Source organism: Carassius auratus, chromosome 50 (genome assembly GCF_003368295.1).
Source record: "Carassius auratus strain Wakin chromosome 50, ASM336829v1, whole genome shotgun sequence".
NCBI classification, from domain to species: domain Eukaryota; kingdom Metazoa; phylum Chordata; class Actinopteri; order Cypriniformes; family Cyprinidae; genus Carassius; species Carassius auratus.
The window spans coordinates 18,047,045-18,070,332 of record NC_039292.1 but is presented as its reverse complement, the minus strand read 5'-3'; the positions used below and the strand labels follow the sequence as shown (position 1 = coordinate 18,070,332).

Sequence of the window (23,288 nt, the reverse complement as noted above, 5' to 3'; positions counted from 1 at the left end):
ATGAAATTAACTTAATATTATATATACTAAATACACACACACACACACACAAATAAATAAATAAAAATAAAAATTATTGTGAACTAAACATATAAAAATAGAAGCTAATTCAAATATTAATACATTTAATTTAACTGAAATAAAATATAAATATTATATTTAAAAAAATTACCTAAAAAACAAACAAAAATAAAAATGCTGCCTTAGCAACTAAGCAAAATAAGTAAAATTACTGAAAAATTACTAAAATAAAATAATGCTAAATATATATATATATATATATATATATATATATATATATATATATATATATATATATATATATTAATTGTGATAGCTGACTTCTGGCCAATTTGGTTCTTAAAACAAGTTTGTGGATTTGATTAAATATCTGGATTAAGTTTTCCAAGATTGCATGTTAATTGGGAAAGGGCAGATATATCGATACTCGAAACCGTGACGAGCAATGCAGTGACATGTAATTAAGATCAAGCAAACAGCTTATCAAGCAAAGTGACATACAATTTCTCGTGGAGTGTAACCATTTTTTAAATGATCCCCATTGTTTTTTTTTTTTTTTTTTTTCTACTGTTAATACAGGCTTTACGTTTTTCAGTGTCAAAATTGTTGTAATTATCAATAAATTTAATTTTTAAGCATATTTGCTATATGTGTGAGCATTAATTAAAGTTTCTTAGTCCCCAGATATAACAGACTGCCTTAAAAAAAAAGAAAAAAAAAGAAAAAAAAAAAGGATCACCTTTAAAATTAAAAATGAAAGGTTTGAGCTAACAGACATGTTGCTATGACAGCAACTCCAGGATTAACTTCGAAGAGTTTAACAATCCTGGATCATGTAAAATCACAAACCATAAAATCCATCTGAGTAGGCCACGTACAAAGAACGGACCCATTTTGAGAAATGTGGAGCCAATTCTAGCACCCTCTACAGCCACACAAAAACACACAGTACATGTACAATAACTCATTATTGTAACTCATTATTGTAACATTCGCATCTATGTTTGTGTATTTGCGTAGAGTAAATCTAGCTGTACTCGCATACACTCACACATGCCCACATTAATCAATTAATCAAAATAAATTAAGAAGAGCATTTCCATCGGGCATCATGGCAGTTAATGAAATCCAAACTACACAGTCACTTTACTACACATTTTCCCCAGATTTCTTTTGAGAAGTGATTCCTGTGTTTAAAACTTATGACGGAAAGATGGAACATATGAATCAATGAAGTCGTCAAGCTTTAGAAGTCAACATATATAAGACGTATTGTCTAGATCTCACTGGACATGCCTGGAAAAATAGAAGAAATCCAATCGGTGAGAAATCCATTGGGTCATTTCCGAGGACAAGCCGATGGCTTTCTGTGGAGATATCCTACAAAAAAAAACAAAAAAAAAAAAACAATGAAGTCTCTAACACATTTAGATGAGAAGCCCAGAATCTGAATTATCAAGATTATAGACAGAACACAATGTCCTTCTCGGCAGAAACTGGATTTAACATGCCTAGAAAACAGAAGAAAGGCCTGGAAATTCAAACAGGTCCAAACGAGATCCATTATTGGGAAAGCCAAAACACCAAGACACAACGCCAACCAAAAAGGAGTCATTGTGAATAGAAAGGACAGTAGATTTATCACAAAAAAAGAAAAAAGAAAAACCCCACCCAGGTCTCTGTTTGTATTTGAACATGTTTACACACCCTTCATCAGTCACCCATTGTAAAGATTTTTTTTTTTTTATCTCTCTCTTTTAATTTCTCTTATGACATTTTGTGTTTTCTACATTTTGGTCTCAGTTTGTTCAGGCTGGGAATGCCTCCGGGCTCCATTATGCTTTGCTGTCGTCCTGTTTTTTGTGGATGCTGTTGTCCGTGTGGACCTTGATCTCGATCAAATCTGGCTTGAGCACGTCCTTGCCGTTCTCCTCCTTCAACGGGAGTTTCCTGCAGTCAAAGTCAGTGTTTAGTCATGATTCTCTCATTCAACATGCTTTGCAACACAAACTGAACTGTGATGAGAATGATAACAGAAAGAAAGGTCACGCATCAGTATGCAAATGTTCTACAACAGACACACAGAAAACTGAAAATGTAAGTGGCGTCTGTACATCAGCTGATCAATTCTCGACCAAATGATTCAATCATGGTTTAATAGTTCAGCCCCATTTACATCAACAATAATGATAAATATTAAAACTAGTTTTATATGTTTATAATCACGATAGAAGACATACTAGCAGAGAAAAGTTAATTGAGATTAGAATGTTGGCTTGAACTTATTTCTGACCTTTGGGACTCAACAAATCCAGCTACCACACTAAAGAGAGTGGGTTTTAAGGGATACAAAAAAAAAGAAAACCTTTGGATACAAACTATAAAAGGAATATTATACAAGCCAAACTAATTTTTTGGCTAGATAAAACCTTGCCTAGAAGCTTTAAAAGCATTGAATTTTGAAGATAATGTAGGCTTATGTTCTTTGGAGGAGATGTTAGTAGTATGAAGATCACATATGCCTTGAGAATTAGTAAGCCATTGCTAAGGCTTGGTTAGGATATGCAACATCACTTGTAATGCTCCAAACAGTCTGTATTGTGTTGGACGCACTTCACATTTCAGTTCTAACTCTTACTCTGGCTCTGTCAGAGGAGTTGTCTCATTGGGTTCGTGCACTGGACTGCCGTCCTCCTGGTTAGTAATTCTCTCTTCTTCAGTTCTCATCTCCACGATGGGCTCTTTTGAGCCATCAACCCTACTCACACAAACACACATGCTGGTGTCCATCACAGGAAAACCCACACAGCAACACTAACAAATAACTCAACTACTATTGAAATCTCACTCACTTTTAATTTATCATTGCACACTGGGAGGGGGGGGATGCATGCTATTCATGCATTCTGGCATATTTACACTGTTAAACAGCTGGATTCTCAGACTAAACATGGCAAAAGTATCAAGAAATGAGTTGGGTGTACGATTCTTTTCTTTTTTTTTTCAGCAATGTCACCATACCGTAACTTTCTCTGGAGCGGCAAGTGGCTTTGTTCCCAGCATTTCGGTGACAAATGTTTTAGAAACAAATTAAATCAAATTTAAGTCAATAAAGTGTTTGTTCCCGTTTTATTTTTGTCGATGTCACAGTTTGCAGATGATCACTATGCAAAAACATTGTGTGCTCATGACTCTTTCTGAAATCTCCGCCCACGTCACGCCTCCAGAAGTTCGACAGTTTTCAGATTGAAGCATAAAGTGGTATTTGTCTTTTATAAATATGTAAAAACTAAAGGCTCTTCAGAGATATGAAGAATGCAGTACTGATCTATAGGTACTCAAGATTAACATGAGATTGGCAGGAACTTTGTGTGTTCTGTCCTTAAAACCATTGCTTCTGGCTAACATACGAGTGCATAATCCATAATAACGCTTCCTCCAAGTTGTCCTCTCACATCAATTCCACCCACATATTTGTTTAGAACCGTTTTGGCCTGTAAACGGTGCTTGAGCTTCCTCTCCTGATTCAGACCAGATGCCTTTTTCCACTGTAGGAAGCTTTATTATGGATTATAGACTCATATTTCAGCCGGGGAAAAAAGTTTGCAGTAAAAAAAAGAAAAACCTCTTGATGGATTGCAGGGTGAGCGAGTGAAGTAATGCAACATTTATCTAGATCTGATGAAGAAACAAACTCATCGACATCTTGGATGGCCTGATGGTAGTACACTTCCAGCGAATTTTCATTGTTGGCTAAACATTTCCTTTAAGCTTGTATTTCATTCTCAATACAGTACAGATGTGAGTGAGGACTTTTAAGGATGTTTTAATATAATTTCTTCTTCCTGCACTGACAGACAGACCAAAATCTCAATTACCAGAGTTGTTTTTTTTTTAAGTTGTTTTTTTACTTATGTCTCAATGCTAACTACACTATAGTAAAAACATCAGCAGTTTCTGTGTGAAATAATATCTGAAATAATTTTTCATAAGGCTCTCAGATGAAGATTATGATGGTAAACCCACTCAAGCTGGACTTAATGTGCCTCTAATGTAAACAGATCAATAGACTCCTGCTTTTATTAGCAAATGAATCTCATGAGGTCTGTCTAATGCTAAAGCAAACAAAATCAAAATCTGTCTCATCATTTACTGAACTCACTCAGCAGAACATTATTAAATGCGCAGATTACTGCATATCTATGTGTGCAAATTATTTATACCGTTTAATGATAATGGGAATATATTATGAAATGATTTGTTAGTTGAGGATGAAATTCAGCCCTCATTATAAGATAATGACTGTCAGTTCCTATCGATCATTTTCAGAGGAGACTTTATTAGCAGCTCTTCACACGTGAATGTTAAAATGATCATAAAATGATTCAAATAATGCTAGCATACTTGCAAACACACAGCCTCATGAAGAGGATTTTATGACATTTTTTCAACCAAACGTCTCTCAATGGCCGTTCAAATGTTTGTGGTCGGTACGTTGTTTCAGAAATTTATATTCTGCTTACCAAGCCTGCAGTTATCTGACCAAAAAAATACAGTAACAGTTATGATTTATTATTACAATTCAAAATAATTGTTTTCTATGTGAGTATACTGTAAATTGTAATTTATTCTTGTGGTCAAAATCTGAATTTACAGCATTTTTTACTTTCAGCATCATTACAGCATCATTACATTTCAGTCAGTGTCACAATATCCTTCAAAAATTATGCTAATATGTTGGTTATTAGCAATGCTGAAAACAGTTGTGCTGTTTCATATTTTTGTGGAAACCATGATACATTTTATTTTTTGTGATTCTTTAATAAATATAAAGTTTAAAAGAATAGCATTTTTTTTTAAATCAATTTAATTAATCTTTGACGAATAAAAGTATTACTTATCCTTCAGACACACAAAATCCTTCAGGATTCAAGCTGATGTTTCGATGTTGATTGAGAAAACAATGTTGGAGCAACATTTTTACCGTAATACTGTCCGGCTGACAAGAAACAACCTAAACTAACCTAACTCTGCTGGTTTAAGTGGTCTGACTAGTCTTCTAGTCTGACCAGCTGTCGAAAATCCATTAAACCAGATCTGTGTGACCAACACAATTCAGGTTTCATGGCTGTTTTTTATTAAGATATGACTGAGATTCTCACAGATAATCATGCATAACTTAAAACAAAAGATCTAGTGGAATGAAGAGCGAATGAGAAAGACGGACAGTCTCATGGAGCTCATGCAAACAAATGGCAATGAACTCACAGGTATGCTGCTTTGCCCTCCTCCAGCTCTTTGCTCTTGCCACTGGTGGTGGTTTTCTTGCTGCAGAGCTTGCGGGTAATGCACATGAGGAAGCCGCACTGACGCAAGAAGAAGCAACTGACGTCCACCAGCACCAGCAGCAGAAGAAGACCTGCCACCCCGAGGCCCACCACCGTGCCAAGGCCCAGGCCGCTGAACAGGGAATCTGCTGAGACCAGAGAGCAAACACAGGCTCAACAACCACTGACATCCATCAGAATGACTGAAAACACACCAAAGGAGATGTTAGAGGAACTCAGCGGGTCAGAGATACATACAGTGTGGTTTTCCCATGACCAAACCCTTTTGTTCTGCTTTTGTCTGAGAGGCAATATGTCAGTATAAAGCACATTTTAAGAGAACTGGGAATTTTATAACAAACATCCTCTAAAAAACATGTTACTGTATTTAAGTTTTTCTTTAAAAAATAAATAATGATAAATTGAGTCCTATCACACTAACATTCTCAGTGTAGCATAAACACCACTGTTAGATATATACATATATTATTATTATTATTATTATTATTATTATTATTATTATTAATATTAATATTATTATTATAACTAGCCAGCAGTGGTATTTTAGTATTATTTATTTACTATCATAACATTTATATTCATATTAGTTTAATTTAATTTCAGTTTCTAGTTTATGTAATTTTTGTATTTCAGGCTCATCTTTTTTTCCATTTAATATTGTTTTCATCTAATATTTAAAATTAATTTAATTTTGTTTCAGTTTTATTTCAATAAAAAATAAAAATTATTTTAATGACATCGCTAAAATATCCTCAAAGAAAAAATATTCAGCTATTTTTATTTTTCTATTTATGAAAAACAAGAATATATATTATTTCTATAATATTATAGTATTAGTATTTTGAATTAGATTCTAAATTTGGACTTTAGTCAAACTGATTTGCATTCATTTAGTTTTAGTTTTAATCATTTTAGCACATTTACTTTACCTTAATTTCATTTATTTATTTTATTGTTTTTTTTCACATACAATTATGATCTGATATTTATATTTTATTTCAACTTTATTGAAATAGATTTAGTTTTGGTTTACAATAACAACACTGGCTGCCAGTCTGTTTTTTTTTTTTTGTTGTTGTTGTTTTTGTTTTTTGCAGGGGTCAAATGTTGTTTTATTGCCTAAAAGTCACATTTCTGAAAAGTGAATCACTACGTAATGACACATATAATAGAAAGTTAATCTAAAAGAAACATGGTGCTTAGATAACTTTACAATAAAATTGAAATGCTTAAATATGCAATCCAATAGTTGAAGAAAAAGAGGGCATTACTTGTGTGGTTCTTAATTCTTCTACTAAAAGCATGTACTTCCTGTAGCTAGACACAAAACAAACCTTTAACATGATTTCTCAGAAATCGCTGGTTCAGAGATGTGACCATTTCTGATGTGTTTAGTTCACAGCTCTTCCTGTATTGATCTGAAGTAAGTCAAAGCTTTAGGACATGATTCTGCAGTCCATCTTTTGATGTGTTATGGATGAAATCATCAAAGATTCACGCACAACATGTTAGAAATACAAAGAACCAGAGGAGACTGGAATTCACCTTCATATTACAGCTTATCAAGTGAGTACCTGGACTGACCCAAAGCGTACACAACATCTGTAAGTATCTAAATGTCTATAAATGCCCTGAAGATATAAGCACTGATTGATTAGAAGAAAACTTTTAAATATGGGAAGCCTTGAGTCAACATCACTGCACCAAACATCTTTGGAGGGTTTCATTGATTCTTATCAAAGAGAGAATCGTACTTCAAAACACTCGCTTTTGCACCAGTCTTTAAGCCACTTTAATGTAATGGTCCACCCAAAAAAAGAAAAAAAGCTGGAAATATCCTCACCCATTTCATTTTTTTTCTTTTTACTGGAGGAAGTATTATTATGGACTAGTTTGAAGTTTAAAATGTCTTGATGTTTTTTGTTTTGTTTTGTTTTTCTTAAAAATATGCAGCTGTTGGCTTCATAAGATAATTGGAATATTAGAGAATTGAGTGTTTACTGCAGAGGATCCATTGGAGAGTAAATGATGACAAAATTTCAGTTTCTATGTGAACTATCCCTTTAAACCCTGACTAATCAATCATACCTGAATCAACAACATTGATTTCAACGTTTTTCATCTAGGTACTTTGCAAGCTAAAATCTGATTACGTAGCATACTGTATCTTCTTTTAATCAATAATTCAGTTTCAGGTTTAATTAACCAGCACTTTTGCGCTTATTTGTAAGAGGTTCATGTACACATAACTCCCCAACTCATTATTCCACAAACACATCTAATGTGAAGTGATTAGATTGTCAACATCAGTTAATAACACCAGTGATTTTAGACAACTTTATAAGTTTAAAACTAATTAAAACTATAACCAACCACCAAAAGTCAGAGTTTCACTCATTACAGGAAATAAAAACTGATGCAAATGAGCTATAACAATAACATGAATAGCAGCTCACACCTTATTTTTCACCCTTTTTAATAATGCCATGCTGTAAAAACTTCCATCTGAAAAGGCCTGTAATGAACTCTAACCAGCAAAAAACATTAATATTTTAACCTGTTTGTGTAATGTAGCCCTGGTCTGAGTTATTTTTGGTTTTCAGTCCGTTAGTGCAATTATGGACGCCTTTTAAAAATACACTCCTTTTCTACTGCTGGTGAGTTTCACTAGCATTATCTGCCAATAAAGCGCTAAATGACTTACAAAAATGGCCCTAAATGCCGCTGAATTGACTGTCCTGTGTGAAGCATTGCTATCATACAATATTATATGGAGCCAAATGTCCATATCATCATTTTCATGCCCACGCAGCATTTTACAGGCACCGTCAGGGCCTTTAGCGCGTCTGCTGACCTGAAACCAGCAATCTGTTCCCCAACTACTAAATGCCTGCTGTCTGCTGCTGACTGCTAAAGGTTCTAAAAAGTAATACACATTTTCACTCATACATTCAGACAGATTTGAACCTAAAATCTGGAATAAAAGTATTTTTTTTAACCATTTTATTTAGTACCTAGTAGTATCCATTATTGTTTAGTATTTAAATACTGATTTTAATATGCTTTGATAGAAATCACCGTTTTTAGTCCACACTTTCTTTTTCTTGACAATCATAGAATGTTTTTGTAAAAATTCAGCCTCACATGAAATTGTAGGGTCATTTATACTATTTTTTTTTTTAAATGAGATGTTATTTCTATATTTGCTGTTCTCATGTAGTTTTTACATTTTCATATCTATACGTAAGCAACATTTCTAATTTTCATTTAGTTTAAGTTGAAGTACTAAAATTACTAAAAGTAATAAAAATTTTAATAAAAAACAAAAACAAAATTGCTATAATTAACATGAAAAAAATATATGAATACTATATAAAAATTAATAATCTCATTACAGTAATGTGGAAAAATATGTATGAATTAACTAAATATTAATACAATATTTAAATAGAGGGATTTTTACAGTAATATTAGTAATATTTTCTGTACTGCCCAAATTATGGTGCATACAACGAAACACCTTCCATGCTTCCTTCTTGCCAGTCCCTAAATTCCATGTCTGCTCCAGAGAGCAAAATCTCTGAGTCCGCTCTAAAAAGCAAAATTGCGGAACCCACTCCAGAGAGGGAATTTTCAGAGCCCGCTCCAGTGTCCGCCCCAACTTCAGATCCCAGCCAGAAGCCTGCCTAACTCTCAGAGCTCAGCCTAGACAGTACTGTGCTGTCCTTGAAGGCTACAGCCATTTTGTTTGTGGGTGAGCAGCACATATCTCTGTAACTCCTTTCGAGAAAATTCCCATCCCCATCCATAGTGGCCAATCCTATCTCCAGTGCTCCTAGTTCCCCCATCTCAGCCAAGAAGGTCGTTCTTATTTCCAGTGCTTTTAGTTTCCTCATCTCAGCCATGGAGGCTGGTCTGATCTCCAGTGCTCCTAGCTCCCACATCATGCTCAAGGAAACCACTTCCTGCTCCCTCATCATGGCCATGAAGGCTGTTTTCTGTTCCTCCATTTCTCAGCCGAACCGCCCCAAAATCATCAAACCTGCTGGCCTGTCAGAAGTCATCTATGCTAAAGATGCCCAACTGATGGCTTCCTAGAGACTCAGCTCCTCCATGGACTCCATTGCTGTAGACGCCACCGTGGTTTCCAGCATCACTGGTGCCACCCTGGAGGACTCCTGTCCTGCTGACACTACCCTGGCCACCTGCCTTCTACCTAAAACTCTCCCAACTCCATGGCCCCCTACCTTGGCTGGACTGTGTTAAATTGGAAGTGAAGGTGGGGGTCACAATCTCACTATCACTTGCAACTTTTGCACTATATTTCCCAACAACAAGTAATAATAAGTAAAATAAATCTTGATGGCCTTGTGATTTATGTCAGAAACATTATAAAAAAAATTAAATTGGCAGCTTGACTGTGAAGAAACGCAATTTACATTAGAGCCTTTTTGTGCCCCCATTGCCTTTGTCTATGAAAGTTTTTTCTACTACATATTATCAAGATTTATTTATTCAAATTAATTGACTCAATATAATATAGGATCGGGTATGAAAACTGACACAAATCAAAAATCTATAAACTAACACCATAACCCCTGATAATTTAAAGAGCAAACTGATAGTGATAAAGACTGTCCATATCACAGCTCACATCACTTCTTACCAGTAAAGGTAGCTTATTTATGTTATGTGATGAACTGCAGATATTAAACATCAATCAAACAGCAGCAGCTGAACTAATTCCGCTTGCATTATTAATCAGACACATATAGTCAATGCAGAAGAGTGGCACAGAAACCACAGAAGATCTGTGTGAACCTCGGCCAACTCAGTCATTGATACTTCTCAATGCTATTTCAAATGAAATCAAACTGTTGGAAGGTAGAGCTGGAATCATCATGATCCATTACATTATCATACTGTGCTGATGTGCTGTAATAGAATAGAATAATAAAAATAAAAATAAAAAATTAAACTTTTAACCCCAAACTCTAATTTCAGTAATGGGGAAAAATACAATATTATATTATACAATATTTAAACTGTGACTTATTTACAAATAGTACTGTTTGCTGCACTTCTCAATTTATAGTGATCAAAAATAAAATACAAATATTTTAGTACAAACGTACTTTAATACAATATCCCCAAATTCTCATTACTGTAATAATAATAATAATAATAATAATAATAATAATAATAATAATAATAATAATAATAAAATATTGATGCAGATTTTAAAGTGTGAAGTATTTTAATCGCTCTGGAAAAGATTAAAAGACCACTCCAAATGTTCCTTAAATCAGCATCTATTCCTGTATGTCAGTCACTCAACAAAAGTAGGATGACATCAACTGACCTATGAAAAATGGCAAATGGCAGCTTAGGGTTAAATGCATGAGGACGACGGTTTGAAACAGGCTCCTAGGGACAGAGCTGGAGTCATACAAAGCTAGAAAAAAAGCCCTTTATCCATGAGAAGCAAACAAGAGCCAGGCTGAGGTTTTCCAAAAGACCATAAGCATTGGACTGTAGAGGACTGGAATAAGGTCACCTTCTCTGAGGAGTCAATTTTTTTGTTTTTCCCAACAACTGGTCGTTTAATGGTTGGATGGAGACCTGGAGAGGCCTACCAGCCACAGTGTCTCACACCCACTGTGCAATTTGAAAGAGGATCAGTGATTAACTTTTTGTTTTTGTTTTGCAAGGCTAGAATCGGGCACATTTGTCTTTGCGAAGAGCACATAAATCAGGCCAATGTACAAGGCTGTCTTGGAAGAAAACTCATTTCTTTCTGCTCTGGCAATGTTCCTCAACTCTGAGAACAACTCCATGCCACACAGCCAGGTCAATCAAGGTGTGGATGGAGGAGCACCAGATCAAGACCCTGCCATGGCCATCCCAATCTCCAGACCTGAACTCCACTGAAAACCTCTGGAATCTGATCAAGAGGAAGACGGATGGCCACAAGCCATCAAACAAAGAGATGCTTGAATTTTGTGTCAGGAGTGGCATAAAGTCATCAAACAGAGAGCATGCCAAGACACATGAAAGCTGTGATTGAACACAGCTGGTAATTAGGGGCAGTTGTGGCCTAATGGTTGCAGGTCGAGTCTTGGTAATGGCATGGACTGTAGGTAGAGTGAATGAACCGAACCCCCAACTGCCCCCCGGGGTGCCGCAGGAAAAGTGGCTGCCCACTGCTCACTGCTGTGTGTGTGTACTTGGATGGGTTAAATGCAAAGCACAAATTCCGAGTATGGGACAACATACTTGGCTACATGCCACCTCACTTACGACCAAATATTGATCTCCGAACTCTTTTTAAGTTAAAAATTTAGCATTGTGTGTAAACTTGAATATTAACTTGTTTTCTATACATTAATTGAGACTGAAAACACTGCATCTTTTTTTCGTTATTTTGACCAGTTCTCAATTTCTGCAAATATCTGCTCTAAATGACAATATGCTTATTTATTCTTATTATTCTTATTATTATTCTTATTATTATTATTATTATTATTATTATGTTTTTAAATGAACAGTAAAAACAGAGAAACATATAATTTTGCATTGGTATCTTAATCAATCAATTAGTTAAAATAGCAGTATGTGCTTCACTCCCAAATTTACGGCGATTAAAAATGCTATAATTGTAGTAAAAAAAATATATATATATATATATATATATTTATATATATATATATATATATATATATATATATATATATACATTATAAAAATAAATAAATAAATAAATAATTGCAAATCACCATTTACCGCAAATTCTCATAATTGTAATATGAAAAATGGAAAATTAAACATTAATAAAATTGTCAAGTATTTACACAGTAGAATTTGTGGTTACACTTTAGAATAAGGTTCCATTAGTTAATGTTAGTTAATGTATTAATTAACATGAACAAACAATGAATAATACATTTATTACTTTATTTATTCATCTTCGTTAATGTTAGTTAATGAAAATACAGTTATTCATTGTTAGTTCATGGTAATTCACAGTGCATTAACTAATGTTAACAAGCACAACTTTTGATTTAAATAATGCATTAGTAAATGTTGAAATTAACATGAACTAAGACTTATAAATGCTGTAGAAGGATTGTTCTGGCTTAGTTCATGTTAACGAAAGTAGTTAACTAACATTAAAGGTGCTGTAGGGAACTTTTGTAAAAAAATATTTTTTACATATTTATTAAACCTGTCATTATGTCCTGACAGTATAATATGAGACAGATAATCTGTGAAAAAATCGAGCTCCTCTGGCTCCTCCCTGTGATCCTATTGCCATTTGCAGAAAGTCATGCGCTCCCGGTAAAAAATAACCAATCAGAGCTGCGGTCCGTAACTTTGTTTGTGTTCAAAATGTAGAAAAATGTATATAATAAGCGAGTACACCATGAATCCATTTTCCAAACCGTGTTTTTAGCTTTTCCTGAATCACTAGGGTGCACCTATAATAAGTGTTTATATTCTGACTATTTTAGATTGCTTCGGGGATACTGCGGCGGAGTAACCCAGTACCTTTGTGATTCTTCATAGACATAAACAGAGAGAAGTAGTTCCGGCTACGATGTTCTTCCGCAAGACGCAAGCAGTTCTGTTTATTAACCGCCAGAGCGTCAAAAGTTCCCTACTGCAGCTTAACTAATGGAACCTTATTCTAAAGTGTTACCGAATTTGTTGTACTGCCCAATATATGGTGATTAAAACAAATATGATAATTTAAGCAAAAATAAAAATAGACTTAGTAAGAGTTACAAACAAACAAACAAACAAAAAGAGTAAACATTGTTGGTCCTAAAACAGGCTTCATTTAGTTTTCAAACATACAAAGTCTTTGGTATTTCATTTAATTTTGTGCCGAAACATATTTCATGAGATTCATCTGTATCTTATGTTAAGCACGTGATTAAGTTTGTCCAGATAAGTGTGTAAAGTATAAGTCAGCATGATCTGCTCTTCAAACTGCATCAGCGAATCACATAGCCGTGCTGCAGTGCATCTGATGACTGGCTGCAGGCGCCTCATCTCATGCAACCAGAGACCTGAAACCAGCCCTGATCAACCGTGACTTCGCGTTAACATAGCCTTTTTTATCCCATGCCTTCAAACGTCACCCAGATTATCATATTGGGCCGATGAGGAAAGCAGGACTACAGATGAGGAATGTTCTTGTCGTCTGAGATGACCCTGTTTTATAAATCCTATTTGCTCACTGCTGAAGTTCACATACTTATACTATGAACTACAGTAAGCTGCTGATAGGAAGATACAAACTTCTGCCTCCTTTATGTCACTAGCTTGTGAAATGCCAGTTCACTTAGGATGCATATCAGAAGGTCAACCCCTATGTAGAGTTTGTAACAGAGCCTGTACAGTACATTATATGCGAAGTGGGATGCAGCCAAACTCTGGATAATAAAAGCAAATTAATTCATTGTTAATTTGATACAATTCAGCAGAACAGCACTAGCCTGTGGGCTGTGGGGCAGATGAGAAGCGGTGAAGGATGCGCGTTTACCTGTGATGTCAGGTTTCTGTGGCATAAGGAACTGGAAGAAGGTGGGCTCTGACAAGCCCTTGACATTGCGTGCAGTGATCTCCACGATGTAGAGCGTGTTCCACTGCAGCGGCTGTAGCAGCGCAAAATCATTCATGCCAGGAACCAGCTTGGTCATCCACTGCTCCTCTTTATCCTGCACACAGACAGCACACAAACATCTCACTGATAACAAAATTACTTCATTCATTCTCTAATTTATTTGGGTCCGTTGCAAACACAAAGCATCACGGGACTTCAGAACGGTGTTATTTTAGTATCATTGAGATAGTGTTCTACACTCTAAAAAACCCGGGGTTATTTTTTTAACCCAAATGCTGGGTTGAGCCTTTTGGGTAATTTTTTGGGGTTATTTTTTCAGTATTTGGGTAGTTTTTGTGTTACCCAGCTCCTGGGTCAAACGATACAACCCAGTGTTTGGGTTGTTTTGCAGCTACTGGGTCAAATGTAACAACCCAATGTTTGGGTAGTTTTTATATTACTCAGATCCTGGGTCAGAATTGACACATTCGTCGGTAAAATACAGGTCTGTATACATTTTATTTATCTATAAAATCATTACTGTGATGAATATCGTTCAATTTTATGCAGAGCAGCATGGCTCGCGGTAAGAATCACTTTTAACGAGTGTCACAGTCTTGTGATGGAAAAGCCTGATGCTTTGCATAAAATAAACTATTTTATTCATAAAGATACAGAATACAAATATTGCCTCAGAGCTGTTTACTGTTTGTTTTTGTGCAGCTTATAAAGGCAACCACAGTATAGCAGTTCCCCGCCGAACACGACTCCAGCTCGGTCACGAACTAGCGCGACGCAGCGCAGTGACGGTGGAAACAGAGCGACAGAGACTGGTTAATAATACGTAAATTACTTATGTTTAACGTTTAATTTTTAGTTGTATTGTTTGTTAAACGAGTTTAAATATGGGCAATATGTATAGCCTGTTAAAAACTATATAAACAATGCTTTAAATGATAATAAAAGGAAAATAAAGGAAGTTAACATGCAAACGAGTGGTTGTGTGGATTATTTTAGAAAAGTTTAGAGGATTTAAGTTAATCTGTAAACATTATTTAATGTATGAAGTTAAAAATAAGTTATTAATCTAGTAATTAATTAATTAACTTTATCTGGGTTAAATCAACCCCTTATGCTGGGTTAAATAAACAACCTAATTTGCTGGGTAAAATTAACCCAAGATGGGTTCTGTCCTATATTTACCCAGCCCTTGGGTTAATAACAACCCAAATTGGGTTGTTTTTGACCCAGTGTTTTTTAGAGTGTAGTTTATCTTACTATTTTGAATTCAGTTTTATTTTATATTTATTTTAGATTTTCTGTTTTCCACTTAAATTAAATGTAAAAAGTAATTTTGGAGTAGTTAAGTTTGTTGTTTGAAAGTTAGGTGCTTCTCAGTAAATTAGAATGTTGTGAAAAAGTTTCAACTCAAATTCAACTCAAATTGTGAAACTTGTGTTTTAAATAAATTTAATGCACAAACACTGAAGTATTTAAGTCTTAGGTTCTTTTAAATTTGATGATTTGGCTCACATTTAACAAAAACCCACAAACTCTCTCAACAAATTAGAATATGGTGACATGCCAATTAACTAATCAACTCAACACACCTGTAAAGGTTTCCTGAACCTTCAAAACGGTCCCTCAGTTTGGTTCACTAGACTACACGATCATGGGGAAGATTGATCTGACAGTTGTACAGAAGACGATCATTAACACCCTTCACAAGGAGGGTAAGCCACAAACATTCATTGGCAAAGAAGCTGGCTGTTCACAGAGTGCTGTATCCAAGCATGTTAACAGAAGTTGAGTGAAAGGAAAAAGAGTGGAAGAAAAGATGCACATCCAACTGAGAGAACCGCAGCTTTATGAGGATTGTCAAGCAAAATCGATTAAAGAATTTAAGCGAACTTTACGAGCAGTGGACTGAGGCTGGGGTCAAGGCATCAAGAGCCACCACACACAGACGTGTCAAGGAATTTGGATACAGTTGTTGCACTCCTCTTGTTAAGCCACTCCTGAGTTATATGTAGACCACCAATCAAAACTTTAAGGTCAGCAAGTTAATTCACAATAATAACCCTACTTAAGTAGCATCATTGTTGTGCTTTGATGTTTTAGGCAATTTATAGGTTGTCATTCTGCAAAAGTCTCCACAGGAAAAAATAATTAAATAAAATGAGGGTCACCATCAGCAGGATAAGTAAATAATGACAGTATTTTTCATTTGTGACGCAATAATTAATCTCCAGTAGTTCAGAGGTTTGATGGACTGCATCAAAAATGCAATATAATTGTGCACAAAATACATAATAAGTAGTAAAAGGTAGAAAGTCTAGTTTCCAATATTCTCATCCTAACCTAATATGTTTGGAATTATTTGATTTCCTTTACTTTATCTCCTGTCTGTGGGAATCTACAATCAGACACTCCAGTCTGCTTTTCTATCACACACTGTAATGAATTGCTGTAAAAATTACAGCATTATTTTACAGCCGCGGACTGTTTTTTAATAATACAGCATATTGCTGTAAACTGCAATGCATTCTGGGGTCACGTGTAGGTCTGACTCAAATTTACAGAATTTTGCTGTAAATTTCAAATCTTCGGAGCCGCATCGTCAACGGTCGAGGAGATTAACGTTAAAGACAAGAGGAGTGATTCACAACTGTGGTAAGTGACTTCAGTTTTTTATATTTCTTGTTTGGTAGTTTATAGTATATGAATGCATCTACATTCGCGGATTATATTGGTAACCCCAGATTCAAGCATCATCCGTCCGCGGGGCGCGAGGCAGAATTGCGCGGGGTTTCAGTAGCGCGGTCGCGGTAGGATTTCACACATCCCCCGGCGCTATAGCAGCCATGGACAGAAAATCTCTGGAATCCTTCGTTATGAATGACATGTTTCAGTGCTAATAGTTTATATTCACTGTAACTTAGTGTTTATCAGCACACTTCGTCGTGATTATTTTATGATGTAAAACAACTTTGCACATGCAGTCATCTGTTAACACGGGCGCCGAAATAAAACGCGTTTCTAAAGCCTCGCGGTCAGTCAGGGTCGCTCACGGAGGATGTGTGTGTCATATAAATTCTCAGTGGTGCTTTTCTAAGAGGTTAACGTAACCAGTGAGATGTAGATTTTTTTTGAGCATTTGCTAATTTCAGGTAACGTTAATGTGAAAACTTTAACAAATCTGTTTGATATAAAGTCTGCTTTGTATAGTTAGCCTAATTTATTACCTTAGGGCGACCAAATACGTTTTCCTTGAAATTATTAAATATGCTATTTATATATATGTGTCTATATTTATGTCGGCCGGCAAATCTTGTGTGTATTTTGGCACAGGGTGCACAAATGCTCCTTATCAGTGCGGTGACACTTGAACAAATGAACTGATCATGCGCGACACTGACCAATAAACAAACGAGTTGTTTTATTGCGTCTATGACTTGAATCTTATCATCAGTTGTAGTGATGGGAAGTTCGGATCATTTTACCGAATCGGACTTTTGAGTCTCGTTCAGCAAAATGAACGAATCTTTTTTCGAGTCATTTCAAATGAACGAACAACCAGAAGGTTCAGGAAGAAAAAAACAAAATGCTTGCAGTCTGTTTCACATTAGGAGGCATTTTGCTGCATAATCGATCCACCACAAACCATATGCAACTATGGAAGCTCAACTTCCATTAAATGGACTGAAAACGCTCAAGTAACGTTATAGGTCTCAAAACGCTTGCTCTGCGCCAGTGGATACACACCATAGACAGTAAAAGAAATATGTGCATGTCACAGACTGTCTGGGCATGCACTTCCGCGTTTCAGAGATCCGCCTTTTACTTTCCGTCAACATTACATTAATTAACGTATAGAAAATTTATTTTTGACATTTGTGAATCAGTTCAGAATCGTCTGCTTATGCATTGCGATACATTTAAGAATCACATTTTTATCCCACCCCTACTAAATATAGTATGTAATGTAAATGTAAAAATCTGAAATACAAAAAAAAAAAAAAAAAAAAAATGGTATAGGTATTAATTACTATTGTGATATTGATTGTTTTAGGAGACACTTTGACAAGTGGGCACTGGATGCTGAGTATTGAAGGCGAGGTGGTGTGTGAGGGCACTCAGCCCAGTTTCCTGTCCGGCCTTGCCACTCTGTTTGCTGCTTATTACTAGTTTAATCTTGAGTATCAGGAGGAAGCAGTGTGTACCTTGGAGTTCATTCAAAGGTAATGGTTGAATTCTAACAACTTCAGAACCAGCATTTTATAGATAAGTTATATCAGAACATTCCTTTTAATAATGTTATGTTATCAGTGTTATTTCTGTTGATGCCTTTAAAACAATGTGTCTTAACTCGAGAAGAGAATATATTTGTCTCCCTATTTAACACCAGCAAGCTATTGAGTTAAATATGTTTTTTTTTTATTATTAGTGGACATCTCCAACTTTCTTGGAGGTCCTAAAACCGCTCTTAATTACATATTGTCTGTTTCATGACCCTTTAGGTGCTTTGTGGGCATAAATCCAGAGAGAGGACCCAAAGCCAAGGGAAAAGTGCCATCGAAATAAAAACAGGACAAGTGATACAGAAGAAAATGTGTGGCAGTCAACCCACATGTTGCCACTCTTCTGTGCAAATTCCAATGGAATTTCTGAAATGTAAGGATACACACACACCAAGATTGCGTCTTCCTTTTATTGTTCTCTATGTGCCTTTGACTGTACCTCTCATCCCTCTGTCTCTCTCTGACTGTACCTCTCATCCCTGTATCTGTCTCTGACTGTATCTGTCCTCCCCCTATTTGTTTCTGGAAGTATTATTATGTTTTGTAATATATCTAATGTATTGTCCTCTTTACTCTTTTCAATATTTCTAGTCACACTTTGAATCCTGGGATGGAACTTCATCTGGAGCATAATTGTTATTTGGTTGATTTTTATCTGTTTGATGGAAAGTTTGTATGACTTCTGCAAGTGCGCGGCTCCTTCCGGTCAGTCATGCATCACTTTTTTTTGTATGACTTGTTTGGCAATATTGGTCTATTCCTTAATGATGATAGCTATCTGAAAATGTCTTTGTGGTTTTTAAAGGATTAGTTCACCCAAAAATGAAAATTAAGTCAATAATTACTTATGTCGTTTCACACCCGTAAGATCTTCGTTCATCCTCACAACACACATTAAGATGTGGCTCAGTGAAGCGTGCATTTCTAGCAAGATCATTTCTTTTTTTCAATGCCCAGAAAGCCTCTAAAACATTTAAAACAATTCATGTGACTACAGTTGTTCAACCTAAATATTATAAAGCGACGAGAATACTTTTTTTGCCAACCCCCCCCCCCCCCCCCACCCCCATCTCCCAAAACAACGATTTTATTCAACTATATCTAGTGATGGGCGATCTCAAAACACTGCTTCATGAAGCTTGGAAGCTTTACGAATCTTTTGTTTCAAATCATTTGCTCAGAACGTGTATCAAACTGCAAAAGTCACACGAACCATTGAAATCAAAACACTTATGACGTAACGAAGCCTCATTTACTGAAATCATGTGACTTTGGCAGTTTGAAATGCTCTGATTTGAACTGAAAGATTAATAAAGCTTTGAAGCTTCATGAAGCAGTGTCATCCATCACGAGATACTGTTGAATAGTCATTATTTAGTTTTTTGGCACACAAAAAGTATTTTCATTGCTTCATTACACTAAGGTTGAACCACTGTAGTCACATAAACTGTTTTAAATATGTTTTTAGTACCTTTCTGGGCATTGGAAAGGGAAATGATCTTGCTAGCAATGTAGGCATCACTGGGCCATCAGGTTTTATAAAAAATATCTTAATGTGTGTTGTGAAGATGAACAAAGGTTTTAAGGGTGTGGAATGACATGAGGGTGAGAAATGACAGAATTTTCACTTTTGGGTGAACTGTTTTGATATGACCATGTTGGTCATGTTTCGGTTATAACGCAGTTTGAATATTTCTTTGTGTCAAGGTCCATGATGGCCATTATGTTCCAAGTAATAAAAAAGAAATCATGCCAAAATTTCATATCCATTTAAAAAAAAAATGAAATAATTTTAAAATAAATAAAAATGAGTTCAAAATAATATACTTTTTATGTCATTTTTTTATGTAAATTTGAAAGTGATTTATAACATTTTGACCTGTTTTTTTTTAGATTTTAAAAATGTTATTTTTTTATATTTTTTTGGTGAATTAAGTTATGCATTCTATAACACTTTATGCAGTTAAAGTTAAGTCAGCAATAGGGAAAATATATTGTATGCTATCATTTTACATACTTTAAATATAGCAAATACACATATGCTTTTTTTCAAAGAATTGCTTTGCACAGTAAACTACTTGAAAGTGTGCATTTGCTATTTAAATAATTGTTAAATGCCATATACAATGTATTAAAAATGCAGTATATAATATATTTTTTTGTAAAAATGCAGTATACAAAATATAAAAAAATTACTGTAAATTTTACAGTAAAATACTGGCAGCAGGGTTGCCAGCCAGTTACTGTAAATTTTACAGTAGTCTTACTGTAATTTAATTTACAGAATTTTACTGTAATTGAGAATACAGGAAAAATCTGTAAATTAAATTACAGTACGACTACTGTAAAATTTACAGTAACTGGCTGGCAACCCTGCTGCCAGTATTTTACTGTAAAATTTACAGTAATTTTTTAACAGTGCAGTATTTTAGTAGAGCACTAAAGAGATTCCACCTCCCATATAGCGTTGCAGATTGAACTTCAATCTCATACAAATACTGGCAACTTCAGTGGAAGCTTCTCAAGTGATTGATGGAAACACATTTTCAATGGCTGACAGAGATAACAGAGTCCTTTAATTTATCTTTGTGTGTCTTTTAAAGTCCAACCTGAAACTCTTTTCACTTTCATAATGTGACATATATGTAGGGTTTAGGATTCAAATTATTACTCAAGAATTGATCATGAAAAGTTGGCTTTCCAGATGAAGAAACTGTTTAGAGGTTAAGCAAATAAAAAAAAAATAAATAAAACAAAATGAATAATTCACAATAAGACCGTTACAAGACTTAAGAGAGTCCACTTTGATTTCTTATCGACTTTAAGGTCAAACTTGTATTGCTGTCTTTTATTGCTGTCTAACATCTTTTATTTTATTTTACACATTTCTCCAAGACGACCTTCAAAAGATCTAGTAATATACACCAGCCTTTCATCTCTAATGGCGTTATTTACCAGTGCTCTGATGAGCACAGATTGACGGAAACAACAGGATTTTAGAGATGATGAAAAAAAAACATGGAGGCATGTTTTTTTAATGTTTAAAAAGAAGAAGAATTTTTGTGTTCAGCTGTTAATCACATTTCCACAAAATACTATTTTTTTGTAATACAAATACTTAATATTTCTTAAATGTGTGTGTGTGTGTGTGTGTGTGTGTATGTGTATATGTGTGTGTGTATATGTTAACACATTCATCTTTCCATCACAGGAATAAATTACAATTTACAATATTTTCATTTTAATTTATTCACATAGCAAACTGTTACTTAAAATTATAATATTTATATTACAATGTGTGAAAATATATGTGAAATATATTTACAGTTTTTACTAAAAAAAATTTTATTAAACAAATCCAGCCTTGGTGAGCAGAATATACTTCTTATTTACATTTATTGCATTATGGTAATGATAATTAGTTTACTTAATTGTTTAAAGGGCTCATATTGTGCTATTTTTTAAATATCTTTTTTTGTTTATTGAGTTCAATTAAAAAAAAAAAAAGAAAAACATCTCAAACTATTATTTTTATTATACCCATTATCATACTGTTCATTGTTGTACATCCCTTCATGCCCAGTCTTTCTAAAATGATTTGATATCTACAAAGGGGCTCATTTGAAAAGCACAGTGTGCTCTGATTGGCCAGCTGACCCAGTGTGTTATGATTAGCCGAAAAGCTCAAGCGTGTATCGGAAATGTAATGCCCCTTACAATAATCACAAGCTTCAGCTTCTAAAGCAATTATAAGTTGGGCCTAATAGCATCAACAGTTTTACCATCAGTTTGAGCCCGAGTAAGATTCTGAAAATGCTGATCGATCGAAACCAACTTGAGCCAAACATATCAGAGTGGAAAACCTGCACATTCCACCAGCAGAGTGAAAGCACACCAGGTGCATGCTGCTTCAGCTCTGCTTGAGTGTCCAGTATGAAAAAGAACACTTAGCGCATCTATGTTTGTTGTCTTTTCAATGCCAGTTATAAGCGGAGAACAGAGGATACTACGCTTGTAAACATAAATCCATCTGCATTTGTCTGCACTTGTGATCAAAAGACAAACAATATGCATTACTCTACACTTCACCAAACTCTAAATTTGAACAGTCAATAGTAAATAATTAAACATTATTACAGGGTTCTGATTCAGAAGTGTCAGTCTGTCCTAGCAAAGTTGTAATTTACCCTTTTTTTTTTTTTTTTGAAAAAGTCTTTGTACACAGCAGGCCTTGTACTCTCCCAGGTTCAGGAAAATGTATTCCATAAAGCACTCAATCGGTTGGGTTAGTGTGTGCACAGTGACGAGGGATTTATTTTTATTTTTTTTTATTTAAATAAGGGCATCTCTAGACACACACACATACACACACACAAAAACTTTAACCTTGAAAATGGCAATAAGCAACGGAATTGTCAAAGACATCCATCGCACGTACACATAATCTGAAGAACAGCACACAAACTGTTTTGGTGTGAGTGGCCTCTTATCCACAGGACTCAGCATAGTAGCTGCTTTTTTAAAGTGAACTTTCAAAATGTTTGTTTTCAGCTGTTTGTACTTGGTTCTCCAATTCATCGAGCACAGTTTGGTGTTCTTGTTTGTTTTACTGAAACCACTTCAGATGATTCAGCATAGGCAAAGGGTGAACCAGCTTCAGGGTATAAGGCTAAACGTAGCCTAATGATAGAGTAATATACATTGGCTGCTGGTAGAAAATGTTCTAGGTAGGGTGCCATGTCCAACAATTTTAGCATTCGTTCCAGTATGATATATCCCAGTATAACATAAGGAAAAAGCAAATGAGGCAGCTGAGCCATTCAATTGAAAAAATAAAAAAATAAAAAAATAATAATAATAATAATTACACGAGGTGCAGGTCATATGACCCCTTTAAATAATGTGAAAAAAAAAAACAAACAAAAAAAAAAAAACTTAATGGTCCTAAAATAAGCTTTAAAATGTATGAGATTCTCCCAAAACCAGGACAAAACTGCAGTGTAGGTGTAA

At 34.9% G+C, this 23,288-nt stretch overlaps 1 protein-coding gene across 1 annotated transcript in view; it reads right to left on the bottom strand.

Annotated features, from left to right (window-relative positions):
- Positions 1–342: 342 nt before the first annotated feature.
- LOC113066415 (neural cell adhesion molecule 2) overlaps positions 343–23,288 on the bottom strand; it is a 104,068-nt gene continuing 81,122 nt past the window's right edge. Inside the window, exons 17-20 of the mRNA XM_026238313.1 lie at positions 13,918–14,092; positions 5,290–5,494; positions 2,660–2,779; positions 343–1,971 (exon numbers count right to left, since the gene is read on the bottom strand). Coding sequence (XP_026094098.1) covers positions 1,857–1,971; positions 2,660–2,779; positions 5,290–5,494; positions 13,918–14,092 — 615 coding nt within the window. The 3' untranslated portion in view covers positions 343–1,856. The remainder of the gene's footprint in view (positions 1,972–2,659; positions 2,780–5,289; positions 5,495–13,917; positions 14,093–23,288) is intronic.